We start from the raw sequence: 15,404 nt of genomic DNA on the forward strand, positions 1-15,404 counted from the left end.
AGGGGCTTTCTGAGCAGTCTGGCCATCGAGTGTATATTAGGCGTTATACTACTAGTAAGGCTTCTGTTAAAAGATTTCCCTCCTTGCCGGTGACTAACGCGGCTTCTCATTCGCAGATGTGGCTCTAAATCACCGCCTTTACATTCAGGCTGCAAACGTTACTGGACGAGGTTTAACAGGCATCATAGAAAAAAACGCTGGAATTTCATCAAAGCCTGGGTACTTTACAAAATGGGAAATAGGAAGTTGGAGGAATCAATGGCAGAGCCCTTAGTATCTGTATTCCTGGCCCTTCCATTGAGTTGGTGTAGGACCATGAACATGTTTACTACACGTCTCTGGCCTCACTTTACACACATGATTCTGCTACTTACCTCCCTGAAAAGGGTATTGGGAGACTTGCTTAATGCTACGGATCACATCAAGATCTTCTGGTGAAAAGCTCTACAGTGTATTATTTCTATTACCTAGTAGCACCTAGAGATGCCAAGTGACATTGGGACCCCAGTGGAAAAGGCTTTATATAATCACATAATGAGAGACAGTCTCTGTCCTACTCCGGAGATTTTGTATTTCTAGCTTTTAAAATGATTTAGTGTGACAGTTTAGTGCAGAAGGAAAAAAAAAAAAAAGAAGAAAAGAAAAGAGAAGAGAAAAAGGAGAGACAGTCCCCTTAAGGCAACAATATTATGCAGCACTGATCTCAGAGAAACAGGGGTTCTTTTTTCTGGTTCAGATGCGCTCGTCAGGACTCTGAGTTGTCAACAAGAAATCTCTCTTGCTGGCACACTTCTGTGGTCAAGAGGACAAAATATAAAAGAAGGAAACTTCAAAGAATTATAAGTTGCATTAATCCATGGGAGTGGGTGGTCATGGTGCATCCCATGGCTAACAATTATGGCCTGCGTGCCGAACAAGCCTGGCTCCCTCTTGTCAAAGGGTTAAGACACGGACTGTATGCTTTAGAGCTTTGGGGACACGTACAGTTCACGATGAAAGAGAGCACTTCAGAGCTCTATGCCTATATGTTCAATGAAAAGTGACAGTGTATGGTAAGCATTTTTTTTCCTGGAGAAAAAAAATGGAGAAAAGAAAAAAAAATAAACCACCAAACCTATTTTCACTTATTATTACAGTAAGAACAATGCTTTATATTCTATACTCTTCACAAAACCTCTCAACAAAGGATCTCAAAGCACTTTATAAACATTAATTAATTAAGCCTACCAGCATGCTGGAGTGGCAAATATTATCCCTCATTCTGTGGATGGGGAAACTGAGGCACAGAGGTTAAGTGATCACCCAGCAAGTATGTGGCACAGCTGGACAAAGACCTTAGGAACATGGATTCCCAGTCAGGTACTCTATGCGTCAGACAACATTGCCTGCCTAATTCAAAGTTCGGGCCTGATCTCAGCAGATGTTGAGCGCCCACAGCTCATATTGACTTCCTAACCATCCCTGATGGCTGTTCCAGGCCCTGTGCAAAGTTGTGGTGCTGCGCTCAGTCTGGTTCCTAGTGGATAGGTGGTCATCTTACAAATCCACATCTGGCAACCTTGCTGGAAGCTTTGGAAGCGGTGCCAACGATTCAGTGGACAATGACACTGAATTCCCATTTCGCTTCCATGAGTTATTGCTCCAGGTCAGGACTGAAACACATTGGCAGGGATCAGTACGGAGAAGCTTTCAGTGCAGCTTCCCATGCTCTGCTTGCTCTGGGGACAGAGGGTTTCACTCTCCAGGAACCTTTCACCAGCATTAAATCCACTAAAGAAACATCTATTTTAAGAAGCCCATTCAGACTGCCGTACTCCCGCTGGCTGAGGAAGGAGCTGGGTTCAAGAGAGAACTCAGATCTCCCCAAATTTTCTCAGCATTAGGATCTCGGTTTCAAGGCTTATTGGCAATAAAAGCTCTCCTTGTTCCTCTGGCACCCTACTGGTTATCTCACTGAAAGAAATGGCACCGGGCTGGCACTGCATGGACGGGCACCACCGGGGATCACCAAGAAGAAAGGCCCTAAGGATATCTGCATGTACCACAGGACATAATCATTTCCCTCCAATGAACAAGGGACTTGCCTAAAAGTGAATCAGTAGCTGCAGTGCACCAGTATAGCCTTAAAAAACTCAACACCCAAATGTCAAAACACCAGCCAGATTGTGGTCACTATGGGTGTTTAATGGGCAAATGCTCCTCTGGCCTGGTGCAAGCTGACAGATGAAGTAAGCTGTAGCTCACGAAAGCTTATGCTCAAATAAATTGGTTAGTCTCTAAGGTGCCACAAGTACTCCTTTTCTTTTTGCAAATACAGACTAACACGGCTGCTATTCTGAAACCAGACAAATCTGAATTTGTTTCAGAAGCTCTTTCTCTTTTTCCTCTTCTCAGTCTCTCCTATCCATCTGGCTAGCATGGAGCTTTGATCTAGCTTGCTTGTGCACTTTATTTTTTCAGGTCCCGCCAAGCTCTCCTCCCGCCCTCCCACCATTGACTGGCTGGGAGAACCCTACATGAAAAGAATAACGTATCAGAACAAATGGGCCTCTACGCTTTTTACTTTTCATTACTATTTTCTTGTGTGGGGTATTTAATCACTCTCTCTCTCTCCAGGAAGCTCCAAGTCCTCTAATTCAGTCTATTTCACAGCTGTGACCACTGAGGTCACTTTGGGTCAAGACACCTCCTCTCCCCTGCATAATGGCAAATGTTCCAGGGAAGCTGACTGCTACATAGTACATCTGTTGTCACACATCAGCTTGTGTCAAAAGAGGGGCACAGCAGCAATGGCCTTCTGTTGTAAGGAGGGGAAGACAAATGTACCACTGGGAACATTAAACAAAAGATTCAGCACCTAAGACCTTTTGAGAATCTGAGCAGGGTGGTAAAAAGTTACATTTTACAACGATTCCAGACATGGAAAAGTAAAAGTTGCCCATCTTAATACTTCATTGCGTTGTTAATCGGTTGGTAAACTAGAATGACACTAATATATTTACTGCACCAAATGCATCCTTCATGTAACTGTATAGAAGTCAATGGTGTTACATCAAGAATGAATCTGACCTACTGTGTTTAACACCACTCCCCCCCCCCCACAAAAAGTCATGTATAAAACGGCCAACAATGCAGATAACCTAGAACTTGCTAACTAAGAGATTACTCTCTACAGAATTCTGGATGCTCTTCAACAAGAAAAAATGGAATTGTATTATATTAAAATAAAAACCTTATTGAGAATTTACAAGCAGTGAGTGCGTAAAGTGGTCTGAAAAAAGGGGGTGGTCTCCCATAATCTGAGCAGCACAAGCTTTGGTAAAACAATGCTTGAAGTGCACCCCCTCAGTGACCTGGCTTGAGTTTTAATTATTGCTTTTTGCTGGGCCTGTAACCCCTTGCAATCCCCCCGCCCTTCTCCCGAAGCACAGATTTTCAAGGAAGGGCACAATGTGAACGCCTGCAAGAGAAGTGTGTACCTGTTGCACCATTTATGCGTGCAAATCAGGAAACTGTATGTTTAACTAATCCTTTGCCTGCATGATTGCTCGCACTTAGGACTTAAGTCAATTTTGGTATCTTATTAATGGAGTTTGAAATGTCAGTCCTTGAAGGTCACCTTCTTGCTGCCCATATGGTATCACAAAGGCTTCATCATTTAACACTGCCTTTAATTTGCATATGAGAGAGATAAAACTCTGGTGTAATCGTATAGTAGGACGCGTAACATTAACCAGAGTCAGAATTTAGTGCCGTTCAAGCTTCTCCATATAGATCTATCAATGCTAGTCAACCTGACCTTGCAATACAACTGCTATGCTATGCCATGCCAATCCTAAGGTAGACTGCCCACACAGTCTCAACCTTTGGCAAACAGCCTGGTAGACATGTGTCTATACCAAGATCTATGTAGAAGCTAAAGATGAGCCACAAAATTCATATCTGGATTGAAACTTTCCCAAAGCCTGGTAGTATCTGGACCCATGGCAAAATAAACGGGTAATAATTTTCAGCTCCAGTGATGGAAACACCAGTGAGTAGATGACTCCAAGTTGTCAAGTTCACTGCCACCGGCACATGATGGACAGCAACCTGAAAACTCATGTTGCTGAGTGGCTCTGAGCTATCAAGGGGAAAAAAACCAATCAGACTTCAATACCTGCAGGAACCAACAAAGCTGCTGAAACTTGAATGTAATCCTCTAAACTAGATCACTGGGCCACATTTTCACTCAGACTCCTGGAGTTTTGTTTTTGAGAGCGAGCTGTATGGGATTTGGGCTTACCAAGGTTTGGCACCTAAGGTACACAATAGGGTGGAGAGAGGACAAATGGTGTCCATCCCCCCACAGTCCTTTGCTTTTTTTTTTTTTTATGAGACTGCATCATTTTGTGAAAACATCTGTAAATGTACTAATGTCACTCACCATCACTTTTCACATTTACCATTTATAGTTTGCAAGACTTGGAAAGAAAGAATTTCTAGCACTTACAGCCTCTAAAAAGGCCAGCCCAATGGTGTCTGGAACCAGCCTGAGACACACACAACAAGTAATAACCAAAAAGCCTTTTCTTGGCTAGCTTCTATTCCTATACAGTGGTGAGGTAAACGAGTCCCCTCTTGGTCCTCTTGAAATAACCTTTCCACGCTATAATTTCTTATTAATGAGCCTCATTTTTCCCCTTCAAGGCATTTGTCTCTCCCTAGTAGTCATCATTGCTCTGAAATGGTTTTTATTCTGTAGTTCAATATAAGAAACACTGCAGAACAGCGTTACTTACTGGCAGTGTATACAAAGCCATAATGTCAGCCTTCTTGCACGACAGAGCAGAACCATTCATAGCATAATGCTTTCAATTGTACACAACACTCTTCTCTACAAGACTGTTCCTTAAATATCTTTTGTCCACAGCATTCAACCAAGAGTGAGATTATCCACAGGAAGCCAGAGTAGCCTTATATTACCGACAGACTGAGTCCTAAAGGGAGGGCTTGGTATATTTAAAAATGTATTACTACAATTCCCAAAGGAAATCTGAACAGGCCACGTCTCTTAGCAACACCCAGTGCATATCACAGGTAACTCTCATTAATACTAATGGGAGCTACGGGCTAGAATCCTGCAATATACCGAGCACCTTAAACTTCACTTTGGAGGATTGAGCCCTATAGATATAAAAGTTCTGGATGCTGGTGGGTGAAAAGATATTTGAATCCTTGAGACAATAATATAGATACACAAATATTCCTTAGTTTTTTTTTTTAAATGAGGATTTGCTTCTATTATAGCAGAGTGGCAGCTCTGCTATAGTTAAAGTTGATTCCTGCTTTGTCAATAAGCCCTCTCGTTAAGACATTTGCTACAAGTCTACCATCTGGTCGGGGAAAAAAACCAGCCTCATCTTAATACAAGGTGGCTGGGAAAATTAACATAACCATTGCAAGCCTGTGACAATGTGAGGTTGTTCTTTTTGACAACACTACGTGGCAAGATTGAAGTCACTGGCTTCCTATTAAATTCAATTCCTGTTACACACACAAGATTTTTGGTAGTTTCATACACTGAAGGAGTTGCTTGTTCTTATGGTAAGATAAGGAAAGGGAAGTGTTTCTCCAAAGCACCTACCTTTATTTGCTGCAGGGGAAAACAGTTTCTCGGAGCCTAAAGAAGCCTGAAAACAAAACAGAAAGAGGGTTACTGACTCTAAAAGAGAATATAGGAGTCTCTACCAAAAATACATAGTCCTTACAGAACGAATCAATCTTCATAACTGCAGTTACACACTGCACCTGGAGGGTGCAATGTTGTGCCATTTAAGAATAAGCAGGAATCTTGAGCAGAGGAAAGAAAAGCATATAAAAGCACTGTCCTGTTCTCACTCAAGTACATCCTCCTGTCTCTTTTATTCAGGCACCCATGCAACACACAAGCTATTTTATTCATGATTCTTCATATGAAAATACAAATGAATTGGCTATCAAGCTGAAGTAACAACATTTCAAAGTCTCTCTTGTTGAAAATAAACCACCTCTCTTACTGAATACACAAATCGTAGTTGTGCAGTGACAGTGCAAGCTACAGCTATATGCATCTGCACAAATAGAGGTGTTACATATATCACACCAAATGACAGACACAGCTGCTATGCACTGAGCTGGTTATGGGCTGTGTTATACTATTTCAACTCCATCATACTGTACTTGTGCTCCTTACAGCTCTGGGAAGTAGTTAAGAAATCCAATTAACCTAAACCTTGTAAACAGCTTCATGATAATCGGGGTCACTGTGTTGCAACCGGGATGATAATGACAGACATTTAAAAAACCCTTCATGGTAAATAAAGCTTTTATTAGTTATTTGATGACTTTTTTTCCAGCTATCAAACAAAGTACATCTACTTCAGCATAAACAAATTTATCGTTTATCACTAGCTGATCATTTCCTGGTCAATAAAGGGTCCATAGAGACTGACAAGCTAATTTTTGGGCAGGTGGGCATTATCAACATGTTGCTAATGTCAGAGTGATAATTATCAATATCTTCTCCAAGTTTGCATCAAACTGAATAAAAATGTGATACAGAGAGAACAAAACTGGAGAAGCTAAATATAAAAAAAACCCCAAAAAACCAAAACCCAACTCCAACACTGCTTTAAAAAATAATTAATTCAACTCAGGGCTGAATTAAGTTGATTTTCTTTTTTCTTTTACTGATTTTATTCTAAGGTGCCCTGGGAGGTTTGCATGATAAGCGAGCGATGATTTGTATTGCACTGCTACATATTTTAGACAGTGATTTAGAAAGAGACAGTAAAAATACAGCAAGATCTGCAGCAGATATAATAAGAAAGAAGAGAGTCATCTCTACCAGTATTATTTCTAAGGAGCACAAAGTCACAATCTGCAGCGATCATATTGAAAGCTATAAAAAACAGAGAGGGAACACAACATGAAACAATGCTGAGGTTGAGACATCAACTCACAAAATAAGCATGGATATTCTGAGTTGAGCCTACCTCTTCAGTCTTGGTGTGTATGGTCATTGCATACCTTCTATCAAATTGATCCAAGATAATGGTTCAAATTCTGCCTTGAATTACACTTGTATCATCTTTGCTGCACGGGTGAAGCGGAGGGCAGAATTTACTCCTTGACTTTGGCTAGTTATTTCCTGCTACACAGTAATGCTGCAATGGCAGCAGTGTATAAAATAGTTTAGAGCCAGCTCTGAATTTATTATCCATGCGGAAGACTTTCTTCCAGATATTGTCAAACAATGTCCACCACCATCTGACAGAAAACAGGAATGCATCTGAATCAAAACCCTGGGTCTACACACGAGGATGTTTGAAATTTGGGCTGAATATTGCAGCTCGGACACGGCTCCTAAAACCAACAACTTACATACATACAAGATTTGGCCTAAAAGCGCTTCATAAACTTTAGGCAACATAATGCTCGCTGGAGGTGGGTAAATAATATTACCCCACTTTACAGATAGGGAAACTGGCAAAAAGAAGCCACTGACTTGCACAAAGTCACAGACAGCAAGTCAGCACCAGAGCCAGGAATCTTGAAGCTCAAGTCCCTGCTCCAACCATAAGGATGGCACCTTTCCACATAATTCAGCAAAGAGGGATGACACAGACTCACACTGTTGCCAGAAAACATCAAATCATCAGCTAAAGAACTCATCAATATAGTTTAAAATGACAGAAGTTTAGAGAAACAAGCAAGAAATTTCAGGGTTAAAGAGCAAATTAAAGATCTGGGATTAAGACAAAGGGAATGACACAGAAAAACAAGCTTTAACATTCAAGAGTCAGCATTTACAGAACAGGGTTTTCAGAATCACAGCCACAGTTTATAGACATAAACCTTCATACCTAGTGTTTACATTAAGTTTTGCATACATTTATAGTGATCTTTGCCTCCTGATCGGTACTGCTTTTGGCTGAAGGGCCATTTCTGAAACAGAAAATGCCTGCACTACAGTTTATTCACAGAATTACTCTAAAGTCAGTGAGGAAGTTGGGGAAGGTAGAAATGAGACAGAATCCGAATATATCATTCAATTCCATTACTCTCCCTTTAAAGAAAACAGTCACAAAAACCTATGGATCTGAGCAAGCCCACTAATGAGTGCAAAAATCTAGCAAACCAAAGCATATGCTAAAGCAATTGCCCTCCCACATTTTCTGCTGTTTCAAGCAATTCATTTGCATATGTTTCAGAAGGGATTTTTTTAAAAAAAGTGGAATTCCTCCCCTGAGAGCAATTCAGCCAGTTAAGAGCCCTTTACATGGATGGCTCAAGCCATTCAGGAACTCATGTGTGTGTGTGTGTTTGGTTTAGGAGCACGAAGCTAAGGGATTTCCTTTCCTCCTCTCCCTGCCCACCTGAAGCAAAGTCTCAGAAATGGGGGAGGACAGTTACAGAGTTACAGAGCAGAATGATTTGTGTACTGCTGGGGTCTTTTGCTGCTTACCAGATTTTATTTTCATCACTGGATGATGCAGGCAGACATTCTCAGCCTGAAGCCTACAGACTGAAGACACTTCTAGTCTTTCTTGTGCATTTGGTGCCTGTCCTTCTCTTAACTACTCTTCTCTTTCATTTTCACAGTACAGCCAGAGGAAGATATGTTTTATTAAAGCTGTCGCTTTGGCAAGACCTCTTTCTTGATGAGATAGAGTGCTCTACATTTTTCATGTGTTGCAGACTTCTTCCCTGATTCTCTTACCCCAAAATGAGCATGCGTGTGCGCAAACACACAATTTCACAGGATAGTAAAGAGTCTTCAAGGTGGTTCACACAGCTGAATCACACAAAACTTTTTAAGATCCTTCCAGCCTCCATTTAAGGGAGCCTGCAGATTTGTACCATGACTTTTGGGGGGGGGGGGGTGTTGCGGGACTTATTTATCAGGGTTGCTGACAATTGCCAATTCACTGCTGCTGTTTTGATCTTATTTCCTTCTTCCACTCCAGTGTCCTACGTTCCCCAGTTCTAAAGAGGAAAAGTATCCACCCAGCTCTGTGGCTTAACTTTAAATGGTGTTGAAACTACTACACATATAACTACTCTTTCCCCCCTCCCCTCCCGGCTTGGAAATAAAAAAAAGAAAACCCATGCTGTTTCCTCATTGTCTTGCTCCTTCTGCACACAAACTAATAGCAAACAGAACACACTGGGGCTCACATTTTCAGCTCCTGCTAACAGAAGCCCCAGCAAAGGCAGTTTTTGCTTTAATAATGGAAGGTGAAAACCACAAATGATGCAGCACATCCTTTCTCCCTGAAGACAAATACTGAGGTATAATAAAATCCGTGCCTCATTTGTCCTGATTCCTGCTAACACAGGACATCTGAAATGTGTAGCCCTTTTACAGATTAATAATTTAAGGATTATATACAAGAAAGAACAACGGCATCACACAAAAGACAGCACAATAAAACTACGTCAGGCCTCCCAGTAGTTACTGATTTTTTTCCCCCAGCCTAAAAAATTGTTAACAGGGAATCAATGCTTGCTTGGCATTGAAAATAAAGGCCATATAGATCTTCCTGGAGCAGAAAACACCAGTTTCCCAATCCAGAATTGATTCATCAGACAACATAGCTCTGCTGTACACTGGCTCCAGTCCTGGTGCTTCAAGCATCCGACCACAAGGCACTTTTCTGCTAGCTAGCTCCAAATTTTGGTTTCACAAAGAGCAAAACTGTATGGTGACAAGGGCCACGTGGACTGGTTCTGTATATGTAAGAACCAAACCTTTGACCCACACTCAGACCCATTTCCCTTTGGGGGAGAGAAGAAAGGAGGTTGTAAAATGTAGCTTAATTTTCATTTTTGGAAAGGCTGCACACCTTCTTTCAGAGTAGCAGCTGTGTTAGTCTGTATTCGCAAAAGAAAAGGAGTACTTGTGGCACCTTAGAGACTAACCAATTTATTTGAGCATAAGCTTTCGTGAGCTACAGCTCACTTCATCAGATCATCGGATGCACTCAGTGGCAAATACAGTGGGGAGATTTATAGAGATTTATACATAGAGAACATGAAACAATGGGTGTTACCATACACACTGTAACAAGAGTGATCACTTAAGGTGAGCTATTACCAGCAGGAGAGCGGGGGGAGGGGGGGAGGGGGAACCTTTTGTAGTGATAATCAAGGTGGACCATTTCCAGCAGTTGACAAGAACGTCTGAGGAGCGGTGGGGAATAAACATGGGGAAATAGTTTTACTTTGTGTAATGACCCATCCACTCCCAGTCTCTATTCAAGCCTAAGTTAATTGTATCCAGTTTGCAAATTTATTCCAATTCAGCAGTCTCTCGTTGGAGTCTGTTTTTGAAGGTTTTTTGTTGAAGAATTGCAACTTTTAGGTCTGTAATCGAGTGACCAAAGAGACTGAAGTGTTCAACTGGTTTTTGAATGTTATAATTCTTGACATCTGATTTGTGTCCATTTATTCTTTTACATAGAGACTGCCCAGTTTGACCAATGTACATGGCAGAGGGGCATTGCTGGCACATGATGGCATATATCACGTTGGTAGATGTGCAGGCGAATGAGCCTCTGATAGTGTGGCTGATGTGATTAGGCCCTGTGATGGTGTCCCCTGAATAGATATGTGGACACAGTTGGCAACGGGCTTTGTTGCAAGGATAGGTTCCTGGGTTAGTGGTTCTGTTGTGTGGTTTGTGGTTGCTGGTGAGTATTTGCTTCAGGTTGGGGGGCTGTCTGTAGGCAAGGACTGGCCTGTCTCCCAAGATTTGTGAGAGTGATGGGTCGACCTTCAGGATAGGTTGTAGATCCTTGATGATGCGTTGGAGAGGTTTTAGTTGGGGGCTGAAGGTGATGGCTAGTGGCGTTCTGTTATTTTCTTTGTTGGGCCTGTCCTGTAGTTGGTGACTTCAGGGTACTCTTCTGGCTCTGTCAATCTATTTTTTCACTTCAGCAGGTGGGTACTGTAGTTATAAGAATGCTTGATAGAGATCTTGTAGGTGTTTGTCTCTGTCTGAGGGGTTGGAGCAAATGCGGTTGTATCGTAGAGGTTGGCTGTAGACAATGGATCGTGTGGTGTGGTCTGGATGAAAGCTGGAGGCATGTAGGTAGGAATAGCGGTCAGTAGGTTTCCGGTATAGGGTGGTGTTTATGTGACCATCGCTTATTAGCACCATAGTGTCCAGGAAGTGGATCTCTTGTGTGGACACATTCTGTTGCAGCTAGGATCCAATCGCAAGAAAGGCTCTTCTCACAACAAAACTCACCCAGCTGAAACCAACCAGTGCTGGAAATCTCACCAAAAAAGCCTCTTCTTGGGAAGCTTCCAAACTAAAAGGGATGGATATGTTCCAAGAAGCCTTCAGGGCAGACCTGCAAGACTTGGGAGTTTCACCAATTACTAGGATGTCTCTGACTGCTTTTCATTCTTCCCTTGCTCTCTTTCCTCTGATTTTACCCACCTCTTCTGAGCCGCTGCAGCTGCTATATGGCTTGCTCAGTGGAGAATTTCACCATATGTGGGTAGCTAAGGCTTTTGCTCGATGCAAGTTGTTTCTGGAAGTCCCTTTTTCCCACTTTATACCAAATTCCTTCCTTCACTGCTAGGAGCAGACTAAGTTTTCTAAAGTAAATCGAAATTGATACACATGGGAAGATACAAAAGTAGCCTGGAGTTCCCCCAAACGACCCAGTAAACAAGAAAGCACCAAACACAGGAAAGGGTACAGAAGAAATGTAATGCTCTAGGACATCACTGCATATATTTTGAGGAGTCATGTAACATTGGAACAGGTTTCAGAGTAGCAGCTGTGTTAGTCTGTATTCGCAAAAAGAAAAGGAGTTCTTGTGGCACCTTAACATTTGAAGAAGCTGTTAGAACTTTGAATCTTTCAAAAACAGCATCAGCATCTGACAGAAACTTCTGATGCATTACAAAGACAAATAAAATAAACAGAATAAAGTCAGCTAGAAAGACTATGAGAACTGCAAGTTGATCATTTCGCACAACATCACAAGAGAAATCAATCTGAGGTGCAAAGCATGTGACTGACCTTTTCTTGAAATCGTCTAGGAAGCATTATTGTTGATGGGGACAGGGCTAATTAACTGACCAACAGGGAATATTAGACAGCTGTGCTGAGGGATTAAGCAAGAAGAAACAGGATACACTACACACACTCCAGCTACATTTTGCTTTTTGATCATCCTTGGACTGTGAAGACACTGTCCCCATGTGAACTTTACATAGAATTTATGGTCTAGATTATCTTTACATAGATTTATAGTCTACTTGGGCACCTAAATAATGGGAAACAACAGTGCAAGGGGCACTTCTGAAAATCTTTTTTAGGTGCCTAAATGGTAAATAAGCTCTTTCAGAAGTGTAACTCCAGTTGCTGAAATGGAGGAGAACTTTTGAAAATCTGGCCACTCACCTTCAAGCCAAGGTTGTATCTATTTAAATGCCAAGCTCACTAATAATAAGTGATAACCCCTAAGCAAGAAAAAACTCCAGATTTGGGCAATACAGGCAAAAGAATGCATTGTGCAGATCTATCTAAATTTACAATACAAAAACTTTTGCTGTGCTGCAGTCATCTGATAACACATGGTGGAGAAATCCACACTATGAACTACACTCAACAGGCAACTCCTTGATAAAGTGACTGCCTTAAAATAGCCTAAAGGTTTCCGGTACAATTCTGACCTTTCATTAAAGGCCTTTCTATGAGCAACTGATAGGTGTTGGGCATTAGGGGTGAAGGTTCACTTTAACAGAGGCTTCACTAGTAACAGGAAGCTTCTTGGACTATATTCTGTTCTTGCCAAATGTCAGGCAAAGCCCCAAAGTCAAGTTAATTGACATAAGTAGTGTGTGCATCCAGTTATATTGCTGTCATGGAAAAGGGCACTTCATAGCACACCTTTTTTCTATTCAAAAAGGCATCACCTCTGCCCCTTTTCCACTTGAAAATTTTTATTTCTCAGTAGCCCCAGAACTTCAGTGAACATAGATTTTCTTGTGTTTAACTTCTTGGTCCTTGGCCCAGCATCCTCAAGGTTGGCACGGTTTTGGGACTCGAGTCAGCTGCACGAGGCTGTGGGGAGCCTGAAAGCACAGGACACGGGGGCAGTTCACGGCTGCAGTGCAGTGTGTGTAGTCATGCACACCAGTGCCAAGTGGACGCGAAACACAACCTGATCAGAATTGCATGGTAACATTTTACACCCAGGTTGCACTTACATACACAAGTGCACAAGCTGCAGGACAATGGTGAATCAAGCCCATAATTTTTAATGTAGGCCCTATATTTATGGCTATTTTTTCACCCTACTCTCTTGGCAACAGAATGGTGTGTTGTATAGAAAAACAAAACATTTTGAATCCAGAGCACTTTCCCCACCACTTTACAATCATTTTGAAGGAGGTTGAATTATTTTGGATTAAAAAGTAACTGTAATTCTGTAACACATGCCACTCAGATCTCTGGGTTTGTTGCACAGAAGTGCCCTCCTTTCCGCGCTGGAAGAGAAGTCTTTGCTGACATGATGCTCTGGAAGCAGCATGATGCCTGACCTACAAGCATGTCTGTTATCAGAGCCTCAGGGCAGAGGCCTGCTAACTCCTCTTTCCTCCCTGCCCCCTTCTGTCATCTCCCCCACAAACCCACCCCTAGAGAGCATCTACAGCCCACTGTTTCCCTTTCCTATTCCCTCTATTAGCCATGCTTTGTGATTCAGCTTCCTCTCAGCAATTGCTGCCTCCCAGAGGAAAAGGCCAAACTCCTCCTCCTCCCCACCCTCGCGCCACAGCGCTAGCTTTGTCTCTGGACAATATAAGTAAATAAATAAATGCATTTTTTAAAAAGGTCAGAAAGTTCATGGGGCCTCGACAAGACTGGTCCTACAGCTGTGGAAGGCCCCCTAAGCTGTTCTCAGAGACACTGGGCAGAGAGAAGCATTTCCAGCTGTCCTTGTTAAACACAGCCAAGAAGCTTCACTTTACATTTTAGCCTGCATGTCCTTAGTTACTTTAAATGAAATTGCACTATGGGGTAATATTCTCTCTCATCTCAGTGCCCTTCTCACCAAGACTACCTCTAAAAGTGCTGCTGGGGCTCATCACAGTTTTACGCTCCTCTTTTCCTTTCCTAATTGGCACTGGTATTTTCTTTATCAAGTGCCCAGCCACTGTGTCTTTCAGATCTTCCACACCAAAGACATGCCAGATAATCAGCAGAAAAGCCAGAAGTTCCGGAGGTGAAACAGAAACTGCTTTCTTTTCTCTTCCAACTCTTTCTAGTAGGAAATTATTTTAAATTGTGATAAATGGCAAGATTACACTCGACTCTTCCTTAGGCTATCTTCTTAATTCCCTCCCAGTGGCTAAGAGCACCAGCTTTGTCTCTGGACAATATTTGTCTATGAATTATAAAGAGTGGAGAGTCTTCTGGACATCTCATTTGACCAGGTTGTGTTCTCTCCCTGTAGATTAGTGATGGGAAAGACTCACTATCTTAAGGTCAGCTAATCCGCCCCACAGCTAGTACAGAACTATTCCTTATGGTGCATTGTTCCAGGGTTTTGCCCAACCGACTTTGAAACATCTCAAATTATGGAGCTTTCACACCTTCTCCTGAAGGGCTACTATACTCCATGACAAGAGCTCACTGTCAGGAAGGTTTTTCTGATATTCAGCCTGTATTTGCAGTCTAAATTTTATCGCATGACCCCCTCGATGCTGATACATAGCCATAGAGTTGGCTACTGTTTCAGCTTTCGTTACAAAATGTAGGATGAAACTTGTCTATGACTAGGAAAGGTTGGGAACACTGTAATAACACACTACTACACTAGTTTGTATTATTGTCATTACAGCTTGCAACTATCCAGCCAAGCTATCATTTGGCCAGGACACAGATTTTATTTGTGTTAAATCAAAGGAATGGAAAGTGCTCTCTGTAGAATTACCTAAAACGTCTTATAATTCAAAGGCTGCATCACAGAGAGGAGTGATGTGGGGAGGGCAGGGAATGTCTTGCAAATGACAGGTGGCAGACTGTTGTTAGGTACCCACCAAATTACTCTGCTGCTCCCAGGGCTGAATTGGCATTTCATTATCCCAGCTCTTCTGGACGGATGCAGACATAAATTCACACCTCATGTCCTGGTTTCCATTAAACTGAGTAAGAATGCAAATGCTGGCACCGATGGGGAATGCCAAGCAAGGCTTGGCTCACTAGAATAAACTCCTAACTGTGGTCCTTGCCAGCTACCTGCATTTATCATTGTAATGGCCTGCCAGACAGGACTTGGCAACCTAGGGAAAAACGGGTGGGAGGAGGAGGGAGAGGAAGAGCCAGATCTACACTGCCAAGCAATTCATTTCTGTAC

At 42.2% G+C, this 15,404-nt stretch overlaps 1 protein-coding gene across 2 annotated transcripts in view; it reads right to left on the bottom strand.

The window, feature by feature from the left end:
* FBRSL1 (fibrosin like 1) overlaps nucleotides 1-15,404 on the bottom strand; it is a 743,463-nt gene that overhangs the window by 67,643 nt on the left and 660,416 nt on the right. For both annotated transcript variants that reach the window (XM_084649612.1, XM_084649611.1), the window contains exon 7: nucleotides 5,627-5,672. In XM_084649612.1, the coding sequence (XP_084505738.1) occupies nucleotides 5,627-5,672 (46 nt within the window). The remainder of the gene's footprint in view (nucleotides 1-5,626; nucleotides 5,673-15,404) is intronic.

This window comes from Lepidochelys olivacea (assembly GCF_965140295.1).
Source record: "Lepidochelys olivacea isolate rLepOli2 genome assembly, chromosome: 15".
In the NCBI taxonomy this organism is placed as follows: Eukaryota; Metazoa; Chordata; order Testudines; family Cheloniidae; genus Lepidochelys; species Lepidochelys olivacea.